The sequence below is a fragment of the Colias croceus genome, chromosome 9, assembly GCF_905220415.1.
Source record: "Colias croceus chromosome 9, ilColCroc2.1".
Lineage (NCBI taxonomy): Eukaryota > Metazoa > Arthropoda > Insecta > Lepidoptera > Pieridae > Colias > Colias croceus.
Window position 1 is genome coordinate 3,399,848 of NC_059545.1, and position 25,984 is coordinate 3,425,831.

The window sequence follows — 25,984 nt, forward strand, 5'->3', positions numbered from 1 at the left end:
GCTTCGTCTACTTAACATAACTATAATATTGTGTACAACATGAATCCTGGGTTAAAATCAATCATTTTTAAATTGATCATAAATTGACTGAGTTATGATGGAATTGGTATCGTTCATTATCTTACTTCTTACTATCTAAGTATTCTTACATATATCACCTTTGTAAATAGTAGGTAAATAAACGAAAAAGCTGACGATATCAACATCATTACCTACAATAAAATAAATGGTATACAACATATCCACCTTAATATAACGGCAAAGCAATTAAGCCATACGAAACGTGAAATATTAGATTTGATGCGAATTTTAGACAAATTAACGCACGTTTTCACTGAATCACAGTGCTTTAATTAGAACCGGAATAGCTGTAGGTACCGTTCAGTTCTGACACCTCTAGATGTAACCGAATGCACAGTTCCACGAATCGGTCGATTCAAGTCCGATGCCGGTCGAATTGCTTATTTTATGCGACACCTCAGTGTATTGACAATGCTAAGAATAGCCTCGCTGGTGTTTTATGGTAGATGTACATACCTACATGTTTTATGGTGTATTGGTACCACATTATGTACCTAGGGTTAGTTCCCTTATTACAGTAAGTTATCTCTTTCAATATTCCATACAGATATATAATACCTAGTACCTATAGCTACGTTATGAAACTGAACTCAATAAATTTTAATTAATTAACAACATAATTTTAGTAATCCGAAGAAATTAGAACAATATTTCCATGAAATAAACATCGAAAAGAAACAATTACTTAAATAAATTGTAAGGAAAAGAAAAATAGAGAAAATTCCAACACAAAATAATAAATATTATAATCTCTTGTGATCGTCGGTCGGATAAGCTTCGATTTAAAATTTAATATAATGGCGAAAATAACTTAATAATATTCTTGTGCATTTATTTACATTTACAATTATTTACCTACGAGTTACGTTTATTTTATTATAGTGATAGAGATACGTTGTAAAGTGGACGCGTCCAAGATATTTCTATAGCTTATCCTCGGACATAAACTAAAATTTATATTAGCAATAATAAATATATCGAACGTCCGGCATCGATGCAAATGTTAGGGCGGCCGTACACGGACCGCTTCAAGCAGTTGAGACCGACCGCTTGAAGCCGCGACCGCGCGGTGAACTATAGGAATTCATTCACCGCCGTACACGTGACGGCTCGAGCCGTCGCGACCGCTTCAAGCCGTCAACTGCATGACGAAATTCCACCGTGCCGTTGACGGCTCGCGAGCGGTCGTGAGGCATACACTGACTGCTCGAGCCGTTGACTGCGCTAGAGCCGTCGACGGCTCCCTCCCCCCCTGAAAATCAATGACTTGACTAGTCAAAAAAATCAACCGCTCGAGCGGTTGGTAGCGACGGCTCGAGCGGTCAACAACCGACGGCTCGAGCAGTTGACGCCGACCGCTCGAGCCGTCCGTGTATGTCGCTCAGCCGTTAACTGCTCGAGCGGTCCGTGTACGGCCGCCCTTATGGTCTCTCGTCACGCATAATTCACTGATCTTTAAAGCCGTGGTATATCGGCTAATGCGGCAGAAACATGCAGTCCAATCATACATAGTATAAACGATACCCAGTGATACCCATCTCACGTTCTTTGTGTTCCTTTTTATTGCCAACTTGTAACTGCTCTGAATTCATCGCATATTAATATATGTATTTAGATTAATTAATGCTGAACCTCTTACCTATATTCAGGATAAAATAGTTTTCTTCCATATTTATCGGATATATTCCATATCCCTCGGGTACTTATTAAAAATTTTACAACTAGGTACTTAACCATTTTCAGAGATAAACCAAACGATAATTTATAATAATAATTAATATACAGATTAACGGATTATAGGTAGGTACATGATAAAAAATGATATTTATTATGATAAGTATGGATTACGAAGAAAAAGGTGACATAATGTTTGCTTTTCCAATGAATTGTTGCAAATCCATTTTGTTGATTGCAAACAGTGTTTGAGTGAAATATTCACAATACTTTTGCCCTACTTTCATCGCATCGCCTACCAGTTTCGTTAGTTCGGATCACAGATATCTATTTGCCCCGTAGGCAACGCGTCCGACATAGGGATATTTGAGGAAAAATTGATTTTTCTATTTCTGCATCACCGTTTTCCGTAACATAGCTGTATCGAAATAAAAATCGTTGATACGTATCTAGTTCCTTTGTGAGAGCACTTCTATAGTTTACTGCTGAATTATGATATTGGGAAATATAAACTCTTGTTTAGAATAGTTAGAATAGCAGTACTATGTGGTACTATACTCATTTGGTACTTAGTAATGTCGGAAATTTTAATGATCATGCACACATTGTTATAGGATATATTATGTATATAAGAAGGTCATCTTGGCGCCTATTTCGGCGCCTGCCTGTCGCCTCTGAGCAGGAATGTCTGTATGATAGAGGCATCGTCTGAATTTCTAGGCTAGCCCCTTAGATTACAAAATAAAGTACAGATGGAGCATGACAACCGCCCGTCGCCCTTGTCAAAGAAAATACGAAATCAAAAACAAATACGTCGCTGCACCAGTGCTATAGCGCATAAAGTGTCATGCAATACGTCAAAAAGGGTTTGCAATTTTAGTAAAAAAATGCCGTCTTGTGATAATAAAAGGCTGTAAAATTTGTTCCCGAAAACAAAAAAAAAGATAAAACATCGTTTCACAGGTTTTCTGTAGATTATTTGGCTGATTTATTTCTTGAATACGAATAATAATTTTACAGATATGAAGGAATACAAAACTTCAACGTATGTTGCCAGTATTTTGAAAATGAATTTGCCATTTTTATTGGTAAAACGGTAAAATGGTTAAAAGATCTTCAGGGTAATGCTGTTGGATTTTTCGATCGTGAATGTGATTATTTGTATAGTGCACTAAAGGTTCATGATAATTATTAGATTATTTTAATAAGCATAATACATTATTTTGTTACTTTTATAAAGCTTAAAAACGTCATAGTCGTTTTCGCTGGCGATTTAATTTATGTGAACTCCATGATGGATATGATAAAAATAAAATGTCACGTATTCTCGACTAAAAACTACCGCTATTCGTATTCATATATTATGAAAAATAAAAAAAATATATAATTATTATAGTTAATATTGAAACTTTTTTTATGTAATTTATTTAATAAAAAATTGAATACAATTATTTTGTCCATATATAACTTTAGTAGGCAGGTACTTTATGTAATAAAAGAATTTAAATAAAAATTAAAACTTGACTTCTCATTTATGTATATAGCCTACGTCACTACCGCCACTAACATAATAATTCAGATCATTGCAATGAAACCTCACAACTCAAAATCGGTCCAACGGTTTATACTGCAGGGCGTGTCAAAGAAATATTATACATACATCCATAAACTCGAAAAACATAACCCTCTTTTTTCCGTAGTCGGGGAAAAATTTGGGAAATTTTTCAATATCTGGCAACATTACACGCACACAGAAGCACCGTGTACGTACAGTGCAGCGGCGAAATGACAGCACACATAGCTTTATTGAAAATGACGATAAATTATTCGGTTTAGTTCGGCAACGCTCCATCTGTCTTTTATTTTGTAATCTAAGGCTAGCCCAGACTTATTGTCATACCTACCCTACATTCGCTTATATCCGATTCATATAAAAACTGCTAAGTGTATGCTATGTAATACAGGATGTTTATGAGAATTAAGTCCTTCCTGTTGACCATTCATCATCTTGATACAAAAATATTTTGTAAGGCGATGGTAGGCTGCCAAAATAATCTTACAAAGAGTGAAGTGAGTTTTGATGGACTATTGTTACATAACAAATTATTATGTAAGCGATTAGTCATTATTTTTTTTTTGGGCTATAATACAAAAAAATGATACTTTACGTCTATACTGGACATTTGAGTGTTTATTTTGTATTACCTATGATGCTGAAGAAATTTATATTGTATTTCATCTTATATAAATATACATATATATCATTGGTTACATAAATTACATGAATTATCAAGAAAACATTTGTTTCAATATCTTAGAAGTTATAATTTCATACCTATATAACTAATATCATTGTTTTTCACTTCATACAACTATCTGCTACTAATTTTATTCAGGTATATTATGTATGTATTAGAAAGAGTTTATGACTTGTTAATTTTAATTTACTTTGAGATACCTATACCTACTGAATTTGAAAATTAAAACTCATGGTGATATTTATTACTAAATGTACCTATGTGCAGTAATATTTTTTTTTGGTGCATATCATATGTTTATATTTGTGCATATCATATGAAGAGTTTGTCTGTTTGATTTTATTTCGAGAACTATGGATCTGGCTTGAAAATTAATTTTAGTGATAGCCGATTTATAGATAAAAACTCAAGTCAATATAATATAATCAAATAATAGGAGCGGAAAATGCAGGTAAAACCACAGGGAAAAACTAGTTCAATATAAAGACAATATCTTATTTATTAAAGTTTACCTTTTACTTTAAGGGGGTTCAACATTTTATAGCACAAGCTAGCTCACCTAGAATTGTTTTCTCAATGAATTATACCTAACATTTAAAAGGTACTACGTAGACCATTTTTGATAGTACTCTGAATATTTTATTCCTTTTTTTTTGTTTCAATTTTGTAACAAATGAAAAACTTGGATCTGGGTAAAAATTTAAGTATTTTTTGTTAAATTGATAAAGATAATTTTTATTTTAAGATAACACCATTAATCAGAGCAATCAATTAACAATTTATTCCTCATTAGTTATAGTTACTATCATCGATATGTTATTGATAATAAATATTAAATAGTTTAATTGAAATGATAAAATACGCTTTGACGAAAAATTATTATTTTATTTTTAATTTATGTACCTACTCCAAGACCTACTCCAAATAATGTTGAATTCTAAATTCAAAAAATAAAGACTGTCTTAAATTTGGGATAAAAAAATTGTTCACTAAAGTCTAAGATTAAAGTTTATTCAAAAATCGGGAATAGGTACGTTACGTTTTCATTAATTTGTAATATAACTCATAGTTTATTTCTTTATAATTTTGTTGTTTTTTTTTAACTAATACTGACAAAATAATATACAAACACGAATCTATAATACTTTTTCGATTTCTGTTATTTCTAGATTAGTCATTAAATATTTAAAATTAAAAACAATAATTTGTGATTCTACGACCAATTCAAAATTAACTTAAATGATTACCTATTAACTGGGCCTTGTCCAAGACCCAAGTGACATCGATTATTGGCTAAAAAAATTATATGTAACATGTCCATTAAATTTAAAAATAAATATAAATAATGAATTAACAAACCAAAACTTACTTACGGCTGATAAACACGAATTTTTCTTGAGCACAAGATGGAACTATAATAGTTATCACTTATAACGGCAGTACATAATATCACTACGATTAAAAATTGAAATGAAATTCTTTAATTATTTACTTTCATTCAAAAAGACAAGAAAAATTAGCCAAAACAACCACAATCGCTTTGTACATACTCCACCCCCGCATCTCTTAATTTTCCTCTCTCCCCACTTCCCCTCCCGACTTGAAGCCTCTTTTGTCGTCAAGACCATAGACAAAATGAACAAACACAGATAGAAGTAAATTAATTATTAATGTTAAAGGGGTGACAGACGTACGAGTAAGTACGCGAACTTGTGGCTCGACGACCTTTTTCGCTCGTGTGTCACCCCAAGTACGCGTACTTAAAAACCGTCGAGTAAGTTCGTTGACGATCCAACATGTTTGAAATTTTACTCGAAGCCCGCCTTGGCTCGCACGTCTGTCACCGCCGCGAGCCGAGTAAGTACGCGAACTTTAAAACCGCGACTTTAAAGTTCGTACGTCTATCAGCCCTTTTATGGTAAGGTACATCCTGTGGGTTCATCGTTTTTTCTACTCAAGAAATAAGCTTTTGCTTTAAATCCGATGAAATATGTGGTTATTAATAATACAAAGTGAACTGAATGTTTTGACAAATACTAGATACACTGCGCTACTACTACTCTGTATGAATCTATTCAATATAAAAGGGCTGATAGACGTACGAACTTTAAAGTCGCGGTTTTAAAGTTCGCGTACTTACTCGGCTCGCGGCGGTGACAGACGTGCGAGCCAAGGCGGGCTTCGAGTAAAATTTCAAACATGTTGGATCGTCAACGAACTTACTCGACGGTTTTTAAGTACGCGTACTTGGGGTGACACACGAGCGAAAAAGGTCGTCGAGCCACAAGTTCGCGTACTTACTCGTACGTCTGTCACCCCTTTAAGAGCAATAATATTCAATATTGGCGCCTTTTGTCTCTCTATATAATCTGTGAAATTAAATGTCAATGTCGCGATTGTCATATGGTATTTGTCACAGGTATTTGTGAATTGTGATTTGTAGGAAATAAAGCTAAACTTCTTTGATACTAAATAAACATTGTTTGTAGTTACCCAAAATTACATTCAATTACGATATGAAATAGATTAATAATATGGAAGAAGAAAGTAAGTGTTATTGACAAATACACACTCCCATGTAAGTTCTCAATTTCATTCATATAATCGTTTATTTTGTTGTAGAACTAATCCGAAAGAAGAAGAAAGCTTTGAATGGAAGCAACAGGCGTGCATTCGCAGAAGCTTGCAATGATCTTGCGACATATTATTATAAGAACACAAGATATGGAGATGCTTTGGAAGAATACAAGAATGAAGCATCAGTTTGCAAGGAGTTGGGGCTACGCATGGAATGGGGCACTTGTAACAGGATGATAGGCGAGATGTACATGTTACTAGCGGAATTTAGTAAGGCCCTTAAATATGAGGAGCGACACTTGGGTAATATTTAGTTTCTAAATAGTCTCTATAAAATGATATGTTTTTCAATAATATATGACATCCTTTACATACATTTTTGTAAGTTCAAAATTATGCGTTTGATTGTTTTATCAAAATATTTTAACTAAGTTAATTCGGTATTTCTTTAGAAATTTGCGGCACGAATTAAGGGGGGGTAGGGGAGGGAAAGGGTGGGGGGAGGTAAGGGGAGACCCCCTGTGAAGTGGGGGGGTGCGGAAACCCCCCCTTCTATTTTTTTTTGAATTTATATTTATACTAGCTTACCGCTCGTGGCTTCGCCCGCTTTGTCTAAAACCTAATAAATTATATACTAAAACCTTCCTCTTGAATCACTCTATCTATTAAAAAAAACCGCATCATAATCTGTTGCATAGTTTTAAAGATTTAAGCATACAAAGGGACATAGGCAAATAGGGACAGAAAAAGCGACTTTGTTTTGTACTATGTAGTGAAATGTAGTTAGAAATATACTGAATATTATGGGCTTTCTTGACTGCTCCGGCGCTGCAGAACGTGGCGCTTGCCCCCGTGTACCTCGTTGCAGGCAGGAGTCTTCACTCGCCTTCGTAGCTTCGGCTTTTTGGTCGCCTTTGGCGACCAGCCTCAGCCACTCCGGCTCGCTTGACTCTGCCTGCTCCTCAGCACACGCGGGCGCCACGCTCCTCCGCGCCTCCGAATTTTTTAATACACTCTAGTGTATGACAGACAAGTACCACGTGGAGTCGGGGTGGACAGATTCGGTTCTGTTACTAACAATTTGTGTGCAATGTACATACAATAAAAAAAACATTTTTTTAATAATTATACATGTTTGATACAATTTACAAGGGCAATGAATGGATCAATTTTATTTTTTTCCAATCAGCGTCTCCACATATTATATTCTTTAATAATATCATCTAAGTTTGGGTGGTTATAGTTTAAAAAATCTCTATACAACACGCCACTGGGACTCAATTCTTTGAGTATGAGTCCCATCAGGGGCAACAAATGGGTTGTCTGGGTCTGAGTGATTAACTTTTTTGAAAACATACCCATGTTGCCCCAATCATATACTACTCGCCAATAATCCGTATGAATTGTTGTCCCACAGCAACATGCTTTTGAATGAACTATGAAGGAACTATGGTTTTTAATGTACATTTTGACATTTGTTATCTCTTTCAAACACAATTCTTGTACCTAGGTAGTTTTGTCAATGCAACTCAAACAATTTTGAACATAACCTCAAAAATTAAAATTAAGATTTCTCTGTAATTACAAGTTTCCGCACGAAAAGCCGCTAATGTAGGTTTCGGGGCATTATTATCGATCGAAAAAAATTAAAATCACGCCGAAATTCGTGCCGCAAGTTTCTAAAGCCAACCCTATTAATTCAATAGTATTTAATACCAGTACCAGTCTACTTACTTTTATTTACAGCTTAAATAGGTAAATAAACAGTTATATACAAAATTACTACTGGTTTTAATAAATAATCCTCATTGATTATTTTTTCTAAACACATTTTAACAATAATACAAACTTAATCGTAGTTTAGCATGTTTTTATCAACATATTTGTATAAAATAACTTTTTACAATACTTTCAGCTGTAGCAAAGGAACTAAATAACTTGGTAGAGGAGCAAAGAGCAATGGCAACTTTAGGAAGGATATATCTCCTACAAGGACAAAGTTCTACTGATAATGATGAATCTAAAACCTCATTAGTGGCTGCAGAGAAAGCTTTTATGAAAGGCCTTGTGTTGTGTGAGAAGTAAGTAGAGCTCATAAATATAATTATAGTTACCTATTGTTCTCTTACTAAAAATATGTATACAGTAGAACTCCAATTATCCGAATTAATGAGGACCGGGACCCATTTGGATAATCACATTTAAAAAAAAATTGCCATTGGAGAGAATAAAAGCTATGTTTTGATATGGCATTATTTTTTTATTGAATTAAATGAAAGAAACATGAAATTTTCACATGTTTTAAACATAAATAAAATGTACTTATGTACAAGTTTAGAAATAAAAATAATTGTTTTTTAAACATCTCCATCAATGTAAGCTGTTTTGTGGTCTTCAACCGCTTTCGACAATTTTTTTGTGATTCGGATAATCGGCGATTCGGATAGTCGGAGTTCGGATAATTGGAGTTCTACTGTACTTTAAACTTAAAATGTCCTTTCTGAAGTTTCTATCAGGAGTAAGCATTGAAATATGAGTGTGCATACTTAAAATAATATAAATGATCTAATTCTGTGAATGTGAGGGTTATTCATGTGTTAATTAATATGTTTACTATAACTAAAGATTATTGCATTGAATTCTCAATATTATAATTGGCTTAAATGTGTTTCTAGGCTCAACGGTAAAATAAATAAATCAGAACTAATGGATATGAGAGCTCGACTATTACTCAACATTGGAGTTGTTCAAGAGCACCTTGGTCATTTGGACAAGGCAATAGATTGCATCAACAAAGCCATAACTATATGTTCTAATCAGGATTTGTATGAAGTTCTACATAATTGTTATACAACGCAAGCTTTAATGTATAGTAATAAGATGAAGGACTATGCTAGGGCTTTGAGCTGCCTGAATAAAGCTTTGGAGGTTGGGAGCAGGCTTGATGATAAGGTGAAGTATACTCATTAATCAGCTAATGTATCGAACAGTGTAAAATGTGTTACCTAACATTTATTCTATACTAATAAATATAGAAAATATATTTTTAAACAAAATTCAAATAAGTACTGTGTAATTGATATGGGCTTCTCCTTATTTCTTGAAAAGTTAAGAATTTTATGTAAAAATTGTCATTAACGTAAACTGTTTCAAGTCAAATTTCCAATATCAATAAAAGGTTTAAAACATTTTAATCTCCTTAGATATGTCGTTTTTTTATTTTACACTAGATTTCCGCCCGCGGCTTCGCCCGCGTTTGCAAAGGAAAACCCGCATAGTTCCCGTTCCCGTGGGATTTCCGGGATAAAAACTATCCTATGTGTTAATCCAAGTTACCCTCTATATGTGTGCTAAATTTCATTGTAATCGGTTCAGTAGTTTTTACGTGAAAGAGTAACAAACATCCATACAAACTTTCGCATTTATAATATTACTAGCAGTCCGCCCCGGTTTCGCCCGTGGTACATATTTACGTTTTCTTTCTACATAAGAACCATCCTCATACTTTAAGGAATATAATAAAAAAAGAATTAACGAAATCGGTTCAGCCGTTCTCAAGTTATGCGCTTGTTATGCCAACACATTTTGGGATTCATTTTTATTTTTAATAGATAAGTTTTACATTAAGTAAACTGATTTCTCGTAAAATTTAATTTATCTATAACATGTTTAACTAGAAATCTTTTTATAGGTGCTAAAAACATGTGAAACATTATCGTCAAAAGCGGACATTTTGTGCAAGATGTCTGATTACCAGAGTGCCAAACAAGTGTTGTACAAAGCATGGAAGTTAAAAACACCAGATGAAGAAGAAAGAGAAAATATTGAAGCTAATTTAAGAGTTGGTATGTAGTACACTTGAAAAAATGAAATTATAATTTTATATGCAGTTAACCTTCTGATATATTACAGTTGTAGCGACAGCTCGCTCTGAATCGCGCAAGTGAAATGTTTTCGCTACAGAGCATATATACAACTTACCGACATCATTCATCGTCAAGCAGACTGGTCGAGGATTCTCCCGTTTTCGATGGAGGAATTCCACCTTTCTTCCTCCACACAAGCCAAAATTCGATTTTGTGCCAAGTTCAAAAATACAGTAACTTGAACTGTATTTATTCTGCTGTTGTTTCTTGTTGTGGATGTGGATTTTAGTACATTTTCAATAAATATATTTTTAATCTTTCATGATATGACAAAACATTATTTAAAGTTTTTAAAGTGAAACTTTTATTACATCGTTTCAAACTTTTTGGTCTGTGTAGCGCATGTCGCGTGACGCACGATACGTACGATAATTATCGTACAAATACGATAATTTTTAGATAAATGTCTATAGTGTGAAAAAAAGTTTCACTTTTACCGTGGTTTCATAAAACCACACAACATTTTTTTAAATATACTTATATTTTATTTCATTTCCGTTGTACTTCATCTGTTTATTTCATTCTACAGTTGCGGCAATGTGCTACACGGAAGATTTAATCATATCTACTGACCCATCAGACCATAGTTCCTTCAAGAAACTATACGAGAAGCTCGGCGATGGAGCTTGTCATTTGAAGAACTATGCTGGGGCTGTGGAATATTACCTGAAGATGTTGGACCATGCGGAATTAGCTGGTGACTGTGGGAAGACGTTGATTCCTATTTACGTGAGGTAAAACTATTTGAACATAAAATATTTTAATTGTGTAAAATATATATTTTTTTTACAAACACTTTTTAATTGTAAAATGTTGTGTCTGTTATTTTAAGTCAGTTTATTAACATTTTGTTTCTGCGAAATTAAAAGTTTGAAAAAAAAATGTAATTAAATCTGGGAATTAGTGAAATAGACCACAGGTTTTTTTTTATAAAAAAATATTCTGTCTATGTCTTAAGGGTTGGGTGAAATGGGTGAAATTATTAATGCTCGCTATGGCCCAGAGAAATTACCAACGTCTACTTTCTTTGTGTGTGTCGAACAAAGTATTAATAATCGTGAAATTAAGAATATTCAATATATCTACAACCAAAAAGTTAAGATAGAAGATCCACGTAAATCTAACTCCATTGCGCAATGCCAGAGATGCCAACAATATGGACACTCCAAAAATAATTGTATGCGTCCGTACAGATGCGTCAAATGTGGTGAAGGACACAAAACCTCAGAATGTATGAAGAAAGACAGATCAACACCGGCTAAGTGCGCCTTATGTTCTTGTAATCACCCAGCCAACTACAAAGGATGTGTAGTATATAAAGAGATTCTAGCACGCCGTAATAAATCCCGCACCACAAGCACCAACAATAACATTGGTACAGCTCCTCCCACTGTTAGCCCCAATAATGTGCCAACCCCAAGCGAAACGCATCAGAGAACTTATGCTGCAGTCGTTTCTGGAGAAAGGTATAATAGTAATCAAGAGCTTAGGCAGGACGCCCAGGAACAAAACAATAAGTTAGAACATATCCTAATAAAACAAAGTGAAAAGCTAGATATTCTCATTCAACAAATAGGCTCCTTGGTGAGTCTCATCTCTACCCTTATATCAAAAATTACAAAATGACTTCTCTTATCATAGCTGCCTGGAACATCAATGGCATTGCTCCCAACACAAATGAACTTGAAACATTCCTTAAAGAAAACAAGATTGACGTCTGTCTTATCTCAGAGTCACATACAACAGAAAGAAGTCAAATATGCATACCTGGCTTTTGTGTTTATTTTACTTCTCATCCAGATGGCGTTTCACATGGTGGCTCTGCAGTTGTTGTAAAAAATAATGTAAAGCATTGGCTTCTGGAACCTTTCCCTGCAAAACACCTTCAGGCTACAACTGTAAGAGTAGAAGACCGTCTCGGCGCTATTAATATCTCTGCTGTCTACTGTCCGCCTAAACATAGAATTAGTGATGATATGTTCACTTCGTATTTTCGCACTCTTGGTAAAAGGTTTATATCAGGAGGGGACTGGAATGCGAAACACACACATTGGGGCTCTAGGCTAACGTTAACCAGGGGACGCGAACTTAAAAAATCTGTAGACATGAATTATCTAACAACATTGTCAACAGGAGAACCCACGTACTGGCCCACGGACAGTAACAAAATTCCGGATCTTCTCGACTTCTTTATCATAAAAAATATTTGTCCAAAATACACTCAAATCGAATCCAGTCTTGACGGATCTTCAGACCACACTCCAATCATATTACGACTCAGCATAGGTATTATTAGTTCCACTCCAAATAACGACACGCTTTACAATTATAAAACTAATTGGGTGAACTTTAGAGAATACCTTGACGAAAATATCACACTAAAACTTCAAATGAAGTCGGCAGATGAAGTGGATAATGCTTGTCTTTATATTACAAACCTCATTCAAGTGGCTTCATGGATAAGTACTCCTGAACTAAAACACAAAGCATATAATACTCCTACTCCTATTGAAATTCGTGAAAAAATTGCTGAGAAGAGACGACTCCGGAGAGTTTGGCAGATATCTAGAAATAGAACAGACAAAAGTCGCTTGAATCGTGCTATCAAGGACCTTAAAAATCTTCTAAAAGAAGCCAGAGATAATTCTATAAGAAGCAATCTCGAAAGGATGTCTCCTGATGCTCATGGAGTCCACTCGCTTTGGAAAGCAACTAAAAACATTCCACAACCACAGAATTGTTCTCCACCTATTAGATCAAACGACTCGTGGGCGCGCACTGATCAAGAGAAAGCTGATGTCTTCGCAAGCTACCTAGCTAACATCTTTAAACCAAATGAACCTAATACACCCGAGGATCCTGAAATAGACACCATCCTTAAGCAAGACATTCAACTTTGTCCACCCCTGCGCCTAACAACGCCACGCGAATTATCTAGACTTATTTCCTTAATGGACTCCAAAAAAGCTCCAGGCTTCGATTTGATTAACGCTAAGATCCTTAAAGAACTCCCACGAAAAGCAATCGTTTTCCTCACTATTCTTATAAATAGTTCACTTAAATTATCGTATGTTCCTGCCCTTTGGAAAATCTCGCAAATTGTAATGGTTCCCAAACCTGGGAAACCAGCTAATGAAGCACAATCTTACCGTCCTATCAGCCTTACCCCGATCTTATCCAAGCTATGGGAAAGAGTAGTCCTGCATAGATTGAAAACCCAACTACAGCAAGATCAGTTGATTCCAGACCATCAATACGGATTCCGAGACCAGCACTCCACGGTAGAACAGGTTCATCGCGTTTACCAAATTATTAGGGAATGTCTAGAAAATAAGGAATACTGTTCGGCCGCCTTCCTCGATGTCCAGCAAGCTTTTGATCGAGTGTGGCACAGGGGTCTACTTTGCAAGATCAAACAGTTTTTACCTCACTCCTATTACTTACTCCTTGAATCTTACCTCAGCGAAAGGATGTTCCAGGTTAAGGTTCATGATGCCAGATCACAACTCTTTGCTTGCTTAGCTGGAGTCCCTCAGGGATCTGTACTAGGCCCGGTCTTGTACAATATATTCACCAGCGACCTTCCCCATCACCCAGGGGTATCTATAGCAACATTTGCCGATGATGCCGCATTTCTAGTATGCAATCCAGATCGCGAGAAAGCTAGCTATACTCTACAAAATCAGCTAAATAAAACCCAAGATTGGCTAGATAAGTGGCGCATAAGAGCAAGTGCGCCTAAATCACATCATATTACATTTGCACTTAGACATGGTCTCTGCCCGCCTGTCCATTTGGGCCAAGAAACTCTGCCACACTCTTCTTGCGTGAAGTACCTCGGCTTCTACTTGGATCGTAGGCTCACCTGGAAAGATCATATAAAAAAGAAGAGGGCAGAAGTTAATTTCCGCTTCAAAAACTTACTTTGGCTCTTGGGTAGACAATCCACTCTTTCTCTAAGTAATAAACTTAGAGTGTACTGCGCAGTAATAAAACCTATCTGGACATATGGTATTCAACTCTGGGCCTCCGCTAGCGAATCCAACCTAATGTGCATGCAAAGGGTGCAAAACAACATCTTAAGAGTGCTCACAGCAGCACCATGGTACACTCGCAACTCTGAAATTCATGAGTATTTAGAAATGCCTACAATTAAGGATGAAGCTAAAAAATATCTCAAAAAGCACACACAAAAACTTAGAATGCATCCAAATCCCCTCTCACAGCAATTGCTTAAACTAAAACCCATGAAACGCCTGAAAAGAGCTAATATTGATGTCGAGCTACATTAGCAAGGGGGATTAGGGCACTGGCTCTTAATTCTTCAACCGCCAATTTATTCTGATCCAAAGTATCTGCTCATAGTCAATTGACTGATCGCAGATGATTATAATTAAAAAAAAATGTCTTAAGTGTTATGCTAATATGCAAAATACATTTTCTTTCAAATAAATCTAAAATCTTTTTCAACAGTTAAACAGTAGTGATAAAATAATATTTTTTTGCAGTTTGTATCAAACTTACAAAGACATGGCTTGTTACAATGAAGCGTTGCAATACTACTACAAGGAATATGAGTTAATTAAGGATATTCCGAAAGAGGCATTTACCACACTCTATAATATAGCTGAAGTGTCATACCTTGCTAAGAAACCTTATGACCAAGTGGAGAAAGCATGCCTTAATGCAAGAGATGCTGTAAGTAACATTTTCTTATGATTATTGTAAAATAAATAGTAGATTTTATTTTTTATATCTGCCTTCATTTTTATGCAAAAATGAAACAACCATATTTCCAATTCATCAAATACATATCTCAAATATGGTTGTTTCACTTAATAAAGTTCCAAAATGGTTAATTGTATACTTAGTGCACGCAATACGCACCTCATACACAAATAAGACAAATGCTTGCATCTTGTGTTGAAACAATCAAAACTGTGTTCACGGAGCGGCAACGTCGCGTCGCTCGACGAACGTATGAAAAGCGTTTTTGGCGACGTTGCCACACCGCAAACCGCATGGCATGTGTTTTGCAATGGTACATTTAATCGTATTACGTAGACAAAAGAACTAAATTGATTTTTGTTTTTGCTGCTATATCAACAATGGTAAGATATAATATCATTAACAAATTTCCAGTAAACATGACTAATAACCAAATTAAAATCCAATTTGCATTATTTTCTTAATGTATTATTTATTTGATTTGAAAGCATATCACAAGGCATTTTATTTCAATTCAGGCTAGGGAATGGAACAAAAGGAAGTACGAAATACGGATTCTCAAAAATCTGCTCAAATATCAAGAAGAATATGGTGAAATTGATAAAACTGAAGACACAAAGAGTGAATTGAGAGCTCTAGGTTGTGATAGTTTGGACAATTTGGATGTTTCGGAGGATGAAATGAGTTCAGCGGGAGGGGATGAGGATACAACGCATATTGGGGATGATATCTGCTTAGAAGATTTGACTGGTGAGTTGAGTATTTTATAAAATTCTTTCAGTTTCTGTTTATTTATTTAATAGCTTATACGAGCATAACATCTTTCCACCCATGGATGAACCGGCGGTTTTATTTCTATACTATATGAGTTATGTATTATTTGGGTACATAAGCTACATCACTGCTCAGTATTATAAAAATCTGTTCAGTAATATTTATGTGGAAGATGAACTAACAAACATATTACATACATCCATTATTTGTCAAATTAATACGTATTCATAATTTATTCGTATTCATATCGTCTTGTTATAAATTTATAAGATTATATCCCTTGTTATTATTACAAGCATTTTCAATATTTTATCTTATGAAAAGTTTATGTTGCTGTACTGGGTGATTTTTCATATAAATAATTGTTTTATTAGATTTATCGGATACAAACGAAGAAGATGTAACAGAGACGAAACGAGAGACGCGTCGACGAGGCAAGGGATATACAATCAAGAAAAATATGAAGGGAGAAACTCAGTTGCATGTGGTAAGTTTTTTAGTGTTTAAATCCATATTTTTATATTATAAATGCGAAAGTTACTCTGTCTGTCTGTCTGTTAATCAATCACGCCTAAGCTACTGAACCAATTTGCATGAAATTTGGTCTAGAGATATTTTGATACCCGAGAAAGGACATAGTCTACTTTTTACTGCGAAATATGTACCACGGGCGAAGCCGGGGCGGACCGCTAGTAATACAATAATTATAAATTTAATGATTTGAATGCTATAAAAACCAAAAAAATATAAATTCAATACAATAATTTTTAGCAGTTTTTAATTAACCGGTTACAGTCGGGGTATAGAGCAGAGAAACTTATTTTTTGAGCCATACAAGCCCATAAAAAAATTCATAAAAATCCATCCAGTTGTTAAAGCTAAACGGTTTACATACATACTTATAGCAAAGTCATTCTTTTGAAGTGAAACAACGAGTTGAAAATAAAATTTCAAGGTCGTGACATGTCAATAGCGTCACGTCATGGAGTACATGGCTTAAATCTTGCTAAAGAAGTTTCACTTCTGATAGTTATGCTCTATATGCGGCACACAATATTTTTTTATAATTAATGTTTGCTTTACAGGCATGTATATCAGGCAACAAATTGCTTGTAGAGCGTTTAATAGCAAAAGGTCATCCAGTGAATATAAGAGATAACGCTGGTTGGTTACCGTTACATGAAGCGTGTATACACGGACATACGGATGTGGCTGATATATTGATCAGTAATGGAGCCAATGTTAACGATCGAGGCGGTTCTAATTGTGATGGTAAGTGTTTTTTTTTTTTTTTTAGCACTGGTGATTTCGTGTTGTCGTATTGTAAGATAAGTATATGAAAAACGCGCTGGGCATATAATTTGTATTGATACAAACTCGCGTATAATTTATTAATATGAGCTATCCAATCTTAATATCAGTATGTATAAATCTCGTGTGACAATGTGTGTTTGTCCTCAATGGACTCCTAAACCACTTAGCCGATTATAATAAAATTCGCACACCATGTGCAGTTTGATCCAACTTGAGAGATAGGATAGGTTTTATCCCGGAAATCCTACGGAAAAGGGAATTATGAGGGGTTTTCTCTGAAAACGCGGGCGAAGCCGCGGGCGGAAAGCTAGTAGTAATATAACGCGTGTTTTAAGTAAGTTCGGTATGCGTTTGTATCGATACAAACGAATAACATTGTTCATCAAATCACATGTTAAAACTAAAAATTGGTAATGTTGCCTTAAATTCATGTATAAATAAACGAGTTTTGTTTCTATGAATATTTTTTCTAAAAAAATGGTTTTTGACAGGAATAACTCCATTATATGACGCAGCGAGCAATGGACATTTAGAAGTAGTGCAACTACTTCTTGAAAGAGGTGCAATTCCGACATTAAAAACAGACTTTGGTGAAACACCATTACAAGTGTTACAAAAATGGCGATCCGGAACTATACTGACTAAAGATGAAGAGGTTTTATATAAGAACATTTGTAACAAAGTTAATAACATCACAGACAAAACAAACGACATTTTAAATAGGTCTAAATCAAAAACTCCTGTGAAACCAATTCAAGATAAATCACCTCCAAGTACTTCGAAAATGACGAGCAGAATAAAAGAATTAACTTCTCCGGTATTTAAAAGACGTAATGTTATTGATGACGACAGTGATGAGGAAATAAATTTAACTCAAAATCATCAAACTGCATTTCCCTCTGACGATTCAAATTCTTCTGAAGACGACGCTAAAAAAAAAGACAATACAACAAGCGTAAATGAATACAGAAATGCCATATCTGCTCTGAGAAATAGAAGTGCTACTGATTTACCCACAGTTGATGTAAAGAAAAAGAAATCTGCTTTACTAGATCCTACTGAAGTCGATGACGACTGGCTTGACGATGATATGGGCATTTTAAATAAGAATAAAAAGAGAAAACTAACCGACCCCTTAACTACCATAGCCAAAAAAACTGCCATAGACAGTCTAAAGAATAGCATAGACAAATTGAATAGAATAGAACCGCTATCTGATAATATTGTAAACAAAAATAAATCTAAAAAATCTATCGAGGTAATGGAAGTGAGCGAAAACAGTTCAGATTCCGACCAATTTCGACGGGACGAGAACATGAATCCAAAAAATGTTGAATCCATGAGGAGTATAATGAAAGAATTCAATAATAAACCTAAAGATACAAGAGAAAGTATGAAACGCAGATGGAAAATGCAAAGCACGTTGTTAAAAGCTGGTTTTCAAAGGAAGAAAGATTACGATCAATCGAGCAACAGCGGGAGTGATACGGAGTTTTGTGATCGACGAGACATGCGAAGATCATCAACGCCTGTAGCATTTAGTCGAAAATCGTCCAATGAAAATTTCTATAATAACGCATCCAATGACGGGTTTAACTTCATGCAGAACATGAATCCAGGTGTTATGCAACCAATGAATGTTGTGCAACCGATAAATATAGTTCATCCAACCAAAAATGGTAGAATGCAGACGCAAATAGTAGCACCGGCGGCTGTTAAAGTTAAAGTGGAAGATAAAGTGTTGTTGATATCACTGAAGTTGGAGACGATCAATAAGTTGACAATCAGCTGGCTGGTTGAAGAAGTCAAGTCGCGGTATTATAAGTAAGTATTTTACTGGTCATATTTTTAAGCATAAATTATGTTCAGACTTCGAAAAATAGGTAACCATTAAGATACTTGAAAACAAATCTTGTTATAACAAGATTGATTTTTCCCTGTATCCTTACTTAATATTATAAATGCGAAAATAACTCTGTCTGTCTGTCTGTTACTTAATCACGCCTAAACTACTGAACCAATTTGCATGAAATTTGGTATGGAGATATTTTGATACCCGAGAAAGGACATAGGCTACTTTTTATTGCGAAATATGTACCACGGGCGAAGCCGGGGCGGACCACTAGTATAAAATAATTAGTTTGTTAACTATTTATTTTGTTAACAAATCATGGTAAATATTTTTTTTTTCTCTTGTTCAATGATCTCATGATCTCTAACCTACATTAAAACAACTAGACTCACAATCGTGCTTAAAATTGTCAGAAGCAAAACTCAACCCACGTGTGTATCAGGCAGAGTTTTCTAATGAACGATACAATCGACTTTAAACATTGGTAATAAGGTGCAAATTTCAATAAACATAATTTATTCATTTTTTCAGGTTAACAGGTGTAAAACCTGTGTTTAGTTTAATGACGTCAGATGGTGCCATTCTCTCAGAAGACGATCCTCTGAGTTTAGTGTTAGCGTCACCTGAATTGAATACGTGTATAAGTAATTGGAAAGCGTCGCCCGCTGAGGAAAGATATATGGAGTGCTGTGATGCTTTGGGTGTTTGTGAGTTATTTATTTATCCTACTAATATTATAAATTAAACGGTTTAGGCTAATAATATAATAAAAGGTTTTAACGATGTTTGTTACTCTGTCACGCAAAATCATCTGATCGGTATTGTATGAATTGGTATACAATCTTGATTAGCATATAGCCTATCGCCAGTTTATGCCACGGTTATTTACCCTACTACTAACTTTTCCTTTTTGTTGATAAGAAACGTGGAAAACTATTTATGTTTAATTTGGCGTGAAAAAAAAATGCTATTTGTTTGCGTTTAATATGCTTAATTTATAAATTTGTCATTTAGAAATTAAGCTAACGAACAAACAAGATAAATACATAGAAAAATGGATCTTTCGTATTTCTAACATTAAAAAAAGTTTATAATAAATTTGTATGAATTTCAGCTCCATCAGAAGAAATACAGCTAGCAGTTGGTCGCAGTCACACAACACGGCGATTAGCCCTCGGCTCACAAACACTACCGCCATCACAAATGCGACCTCTATTCAGAGCCCTCACTCACCAAACACATATAACCGCTATCATGATATCCAACAACAACATAGGAAACGACGGCTTCAAATACTTAACCGACAGCCTCTGTACTATGAAACATTTAACGCTCCTAGATGTCAGTAGAAACAATATAACAGGCGATGGTGTAAAAATATTATTAAACGCCTTCGAGAAAGCCAATAAACCAGCCTGTCAATCGCTAGAAGATATCGACTTGAACCACAATCCTATAAGCAACGATGGCTTCAAACACTTGGCTAAACTGACGCAGTATATTCGACTGAAATCATTGAAAATTAATGATTGTAACATAACAGAGAATGCGTACAAGGAAATAAATACATCACAGATACAGTTTGATGCTTTGGAAGTGTTGGATATAAGTAATAATGATGTTAAACAAGTGTTTGTAAGTAATTTAATGACGTCACTAAATCCTAATGTTATAAGTGAGTTGGATTTGGAAAATGTAGGCGTGGAGGGTAGTTGTGTCGGTTGTATAGCGAGCTTTATGGATACCGCGAAGGAATTGAAGTTACGACGTTTCAATTTGTCCAATTGTAAATTGGTTGATGGACAGTTTATGAGGATTTTTAGGTATGTTTTGTACTAGTTACCATAATTTTTTATCTATTTTCTCGATTATTTTATAAGACTTTTTGAACCCATATTCAAGTTAATATCCAAATTTAAGAATATATCATTCGATATTTTCACTTCATTCTAAAAATGCATAAATGTTTATTTAAATATGAGTAACATCAGGAATCAACGTGCTTAAAAATATCAGACTATTCATAAATGAATTTATTTTATTTTTAGGTGTCTCGGCCGGGCCAAGAACTTACAGAGCGTGACTCTAAAACACAATCTTCTTACATTTATAACACTGAAAAAACTTTTACAACGGCAACCCCCAGTTCCCCAAATCAACCTTCAGGGTTGCCAGGATATATTTAAATATTCCCCAGATTCCGATTTTCAAGTGTGGCTACCAGCTATTGATTTTGGGAGATGTATTCCTGAAATAAACGTGACTCCAATATCTAAATCTGATGAGGAAAGAGAAAGCTTTAAGTTGTTTTCTAAAACTTGGCTCAATTGTTTTAAAGGAAGAGGTATTATTGAACATTGTGATGGTGGAGTGACTAAATTTACTGCTAGGTGACTTGAATGAAGAATTAAATTTTTTTTTAGCATTATATTAATAGTAATTTAATTTAATGAATATGGTGGTTATGAAATTAATATCAAATTGTTTTCTTTTGTATTGTCAGTCATTGTCTGAATAAGAATTATTTATTGGTTTATTGATTAGAAATTTTGTTGGGTTTGGTTGCGTGACTTAGGGAAAAGTAAAGTACAAAAGTGGATGAAAATATCTGATCTATTATACGAAAAGGTTCCATTACATTTATTTTTTTATTCCATACCTATTTGGTTTATAGGTATGTCACAGAATACATAATAGTAGCTAAACGCTACAGAACGGACACTCTCCGCCTGCCGCCAAAATTAAACACTTACCTCACCCCGCACGATCAGCCTGAAAATGGTCCGCATTTGTCTGCAAGGACCATACGCAACGAAGATTGACAACATTAATCAAATTGACTTAAAGTAATTTTATTATTTTGGATTTATGATTATCGTTTTTCGTAGAAAATGGTTAGAATATATTGTACTGTTTACGGATGTATTTCATCAGAAAAACGCGAATTTTTTTTACGCTAGTCACAAATGTGCCAACCATAAAGCGTTAACACACACATTTGCAGTCTCTACAGTGTGACTGTCAAAACGATTGTATGGAACAATTTTGTATGGAGTGTCCGGGGTGTGGGTATGTATTTCTTATGTGAGTATAACTTTTATGGCGTACATGAAAATTTCTACTCTCAACTAAACCCAACATTATGCCTAATTATTGAAATTAAATTTATAACATTTATCAATAACTACAAATTACTACAATTGAATTTAATGTATAAATATATTTCTATATAAACCAGTGCTGTATAATAGGTTTAAAATGTAATATTATAGTCTATTTTATAATAAGAAATATTCCAATAATTATTATTATCATAGCGACTTTGAAATCTGATGTTAGGGTATGAATATGAAGTAATTACATGTGTTTGTACGCATTTTTCACTATTTTTTTTATAAAATTTGTAGGGTAATTTATGTATCAATGATCCATATTTAATATTTCGATTTATGATTTATTGTGTATGTGTATGCGGTTGAATGTTATGTGTTTGATGTAGTAATTTATAATTATAATTTTTGCATTGTAAATAATATAATTAGGACTATATTATATGAAAGACTTAAAAATAAATGTAAATAATTATCTATTTTTTGTTTTATTACCTAACTAGTGGTAGTAACATATTTCGCAATAAAAGTAGCGTATGTTCTTTCTCAGGGTCTAAAGATTGTCTGTGCCAAATTTCATCAAAATCGGTCGAGAGGTTTAAACGGGAAAGCGTAACAGACAGACTGAGTTACTTTCGCATTCAGAGTGGGCATAAAGGCAGAGAATTTCTAAAGTTATGGGCCCCGCCCTAGCGCGCCATGCCGCGCGCAATCTTTCTTCCATCATACACTCCGCACCCGGCTCATCGTACTTACGTAAAGTTCATCGGACGCTAAATTAAACACAATATTCTTCGCTCGTTCTACGCGTATTTTCGGTAGTTAGTAAGTATATTAATGAAATAATTATATAAAACAGTGAAGTTGAAATCATGGCAAATTATGTAATATGATAATTTATTATTATTTTTATTTATAATTATTGATGATAATCTATACGTATATAATAAAACAGTAAAAAAGTGTAAGTATGTATGTAATATATTCAAAAAAACAATATTAGGGAAACAGTATAGAGCACGAATCCGTAAAAAAATTCTGCCTGTGTGTTTATGTCTGTTTGTTTGTATGATTTGAATGAATGTTATATTGTTGTGTTTATATTATATTTATTATATACTAGCTTTCCGCCCGCGGCATCGCCCGCGCAGTCAAAGAAAAACCCGCATAATTCCCGTTCCCGTGGGATTTCCGGGATAAAACCTATCCTATGTCCTTTCTCGGGTATCAAAATATCTCTATACCAAATTACATGCAAATTGGTTCAGTAGGAGTGATTGAGTAACAGACAGACAGACAGAGTTACTTTCACATTTACAATATTAGTACAACATTAGTATAATATTAGTACAAGGTAAATTAGCTTGGAGAAATATTTGCATATCTAGTGGTGTGTATGTCGTGGTCATATTGTAGATTTGCTCATTTCATGAAATGGCCAACATAGTTTGGTCAGATCGTTAAATCGTCAACGTTTCACGATTTGGTCATCGACATTTGGCCAGAACGTATAAAATATAGGTTAGGTTAAGTTAGGTTAAAGTAAACAAGTTTTTATTTGAAAGAAAATGGTTTTGACTTTATAAAAAAAAAAATAATTATCATTCAATTTCACGTTCTTGAGCAAACGACAAGACGACTACCGTGAAACAATAAAATATCGAGTCCATAATAATTTGTTTCGTTATTAATATTTGACCATAATAATTACGAAACAAAACAAATAAATAAATCGTCACTTGATAGTTGAAAGTGGAAACACGCACAAAACCAGAATTTGCATTCGCGAGTGTATTCATACTTAGGGTTGCCAAACAGTATTCTACTGTTTTTCACTAAATTATACTTTTTACTGTTTAACAAAAAAAAAGTACTTATACAAAAGACTGTTTTCAGCATCAAAGTGCAGACACATTATTATGTGTTACATTTAGACGCTCACAATTTTTTTTATTTAGTCAGAGGGCACACACAACAATAAATAATGTTTGTTTTGCTAAAATACTGTTTAATAATCTTCATAGACCTGAATAATGAATTATGAATATACGTACTTTATTTCTTGTAAAAAAAGTTGGCAACCCTATTCATAGTGTTTGTCTACACTAATCTACACTAATATTATAAAGAGGAAAACTTTGTTTGTTTGTTTGTTTGATTGTAATGAATAGGCTCATAAACTACTAGACCGATTTTAAAAATTCTTTCACCATTCGAAAGCTACATTATCCACGAGTAACATAGGCTAGGTTTTATCCCGGAAATCCCACGGGAACGGGAACTATGCGGGTTTTTCTTTGAAAACGCGGGCGAAGCCGCAGGCGGAAAGCTAGTGAATGATATGTATTTTATTTGTAACTAGCGGTCCGCCCCGGCTTCGCCCGTACATATTTACGTTTTCTCTACATGAGAACCATCCTTGTACTTCAAGGGATACAATAAAAAAAGAATTGAAAAAACACGTGATAACGTGACAACGCGAAACGCGAAATTTTATTGACACTAATTTTACGATAGATTTCAAATAATGAGCAGGTATAACTTTATAATTATTTATACATACACTAATATTATAAAGAGGAAAACTTTGTTTGTTTGTTTGTTTGATTGTAATGAATAGGCTCATAAACTACTAGACCGATTTTAAAAATTCTTTCACCATTCGAAAGCTACATTATCCACGAGTAACATAGGCTAGGTTTTATCCCGGAAATCCCACGGGAACGGGAACTATGCGGGTTTTTCTTTGAAAACGCGGGCGAAGCCGCAGGCGGAAAGCTAGTGAATGATATGTATTTTATTTGTAACTAGCGGTCCGCCCCGGCTTCGCCCGTACATATTTACGTTTTCTCTACATGAGAACCATCCTTGTACTTCAAGGGATACAATAAAAAAAGAATTGAAAAAACACGTGATAACGTGACAACGCGAAACACGAAATTTTATTGACACTAATTTTACGATAGATTTCAAATAATGAGCAGGTATAACTTTATAATTTACTAGAGGTCCGCCCCGGCTTCGCCCGTGGTACATATTTCGCAATAAAAGGTAGCCTATGTCCTTTCTCGGGTATCAAAATATCTCCATACCAAATTTCATGCAAATTGGTTCAGTAGTTTAGGCGTGATTGAGTAACAGACAGACAGACAGAGTTACTTTCGCATTTATAATATAAGTATGGATTATAATAATTATTTATGGGAGTTCACTCATCACTGCACCAGTGATTAGTAATACAGATTGTGAATATATTATATTATATATACCTACTATTCACAACCTATTTACGTTATTTACTGGAACAACCATAGGAATCTACAAATAGGTAGTAGGTAATCATAGTAGTAATGGTAATAAGTAATAATATAATAATTCATAAAAAAATATACCATAAATCTTTCTTGATTTTATTGATGTAACACTATGAATGAAATATTTGTATCCATATAATATATACCTATATATATGTTTGTATACCTAAGATCGTCGCGTCAATACTCAGCCCACGGAAACGAATTTATGCATAAATTCGTGTGAGTGTGATTAGATATTACATATTTATGTAATATCTAAACTCACCTGCATAAAGTTTCTGAAATGAATCGAAAGTCGTATTTTTTATTAATACATATTAATAAATAATAATTTATTATTTATTATAAATAACTAATAATTATTTATTAATAA

The 25,984-nt window shown here is 34.2% G+C and overlaps 2 protein-coding genes across 3 annotated transcripts in view; one reads left to right on the top strand and one right to left on the bottom strand.

Moving 5' to 3' along the window:
• Positions 1-5,573, bottom strand: part of LOC123694704 (tyrosine-protein kinase Src64B) — a 64,179-nt gene extending 58,606 nt beyond the window's left edge. For both annotated transcript variants that reach the window (XM_045640214.1, XM_045640213.1), the window contains exon 1: positions 5,387-5,573. The gene's annotated coding sequence lies outside the window, so the exon portion shown is untranslated. The remainder of the gene's footprint in view (positions 1-5,386) is intronic.
• An 872-nt stretch (positions 5,574-6,445) lies between these two features.
• LOC123694419 (tonsoku-like protein) lies at positions 6,446-22,089 on the top strand. Its single transcript, XM_045639850.1, has 14 exons — positions 6,446-6,560; positions 6,636-6,893; positions 8,506-8,671; positions 9,266-9,542; positions 10,282-10,435; positions 11,046-11,250; positions 15,025-15,214; positions 15,763-15,994; positions 16,393-16,505; positions 17,104-17,290; positions 17,824-19,156; positions 19,716-19,891; positions 20,299-21,007; positions 21,233-22,089. The coding sequence occupies exons 1-14, from the start codon at positions 6,548-6,550 to the stop codon at positions 21,576-21,578; spliced, it is 4,359 nt and encodes a 1,452-aa protein (XP_045495806.1). The 5' UTR covers positions 6,446-6,547; the 3' UTR covers positions 21,579-22,089.
• Positions 22,090-25,984: the final 3,895 nt, after the last annotated feature.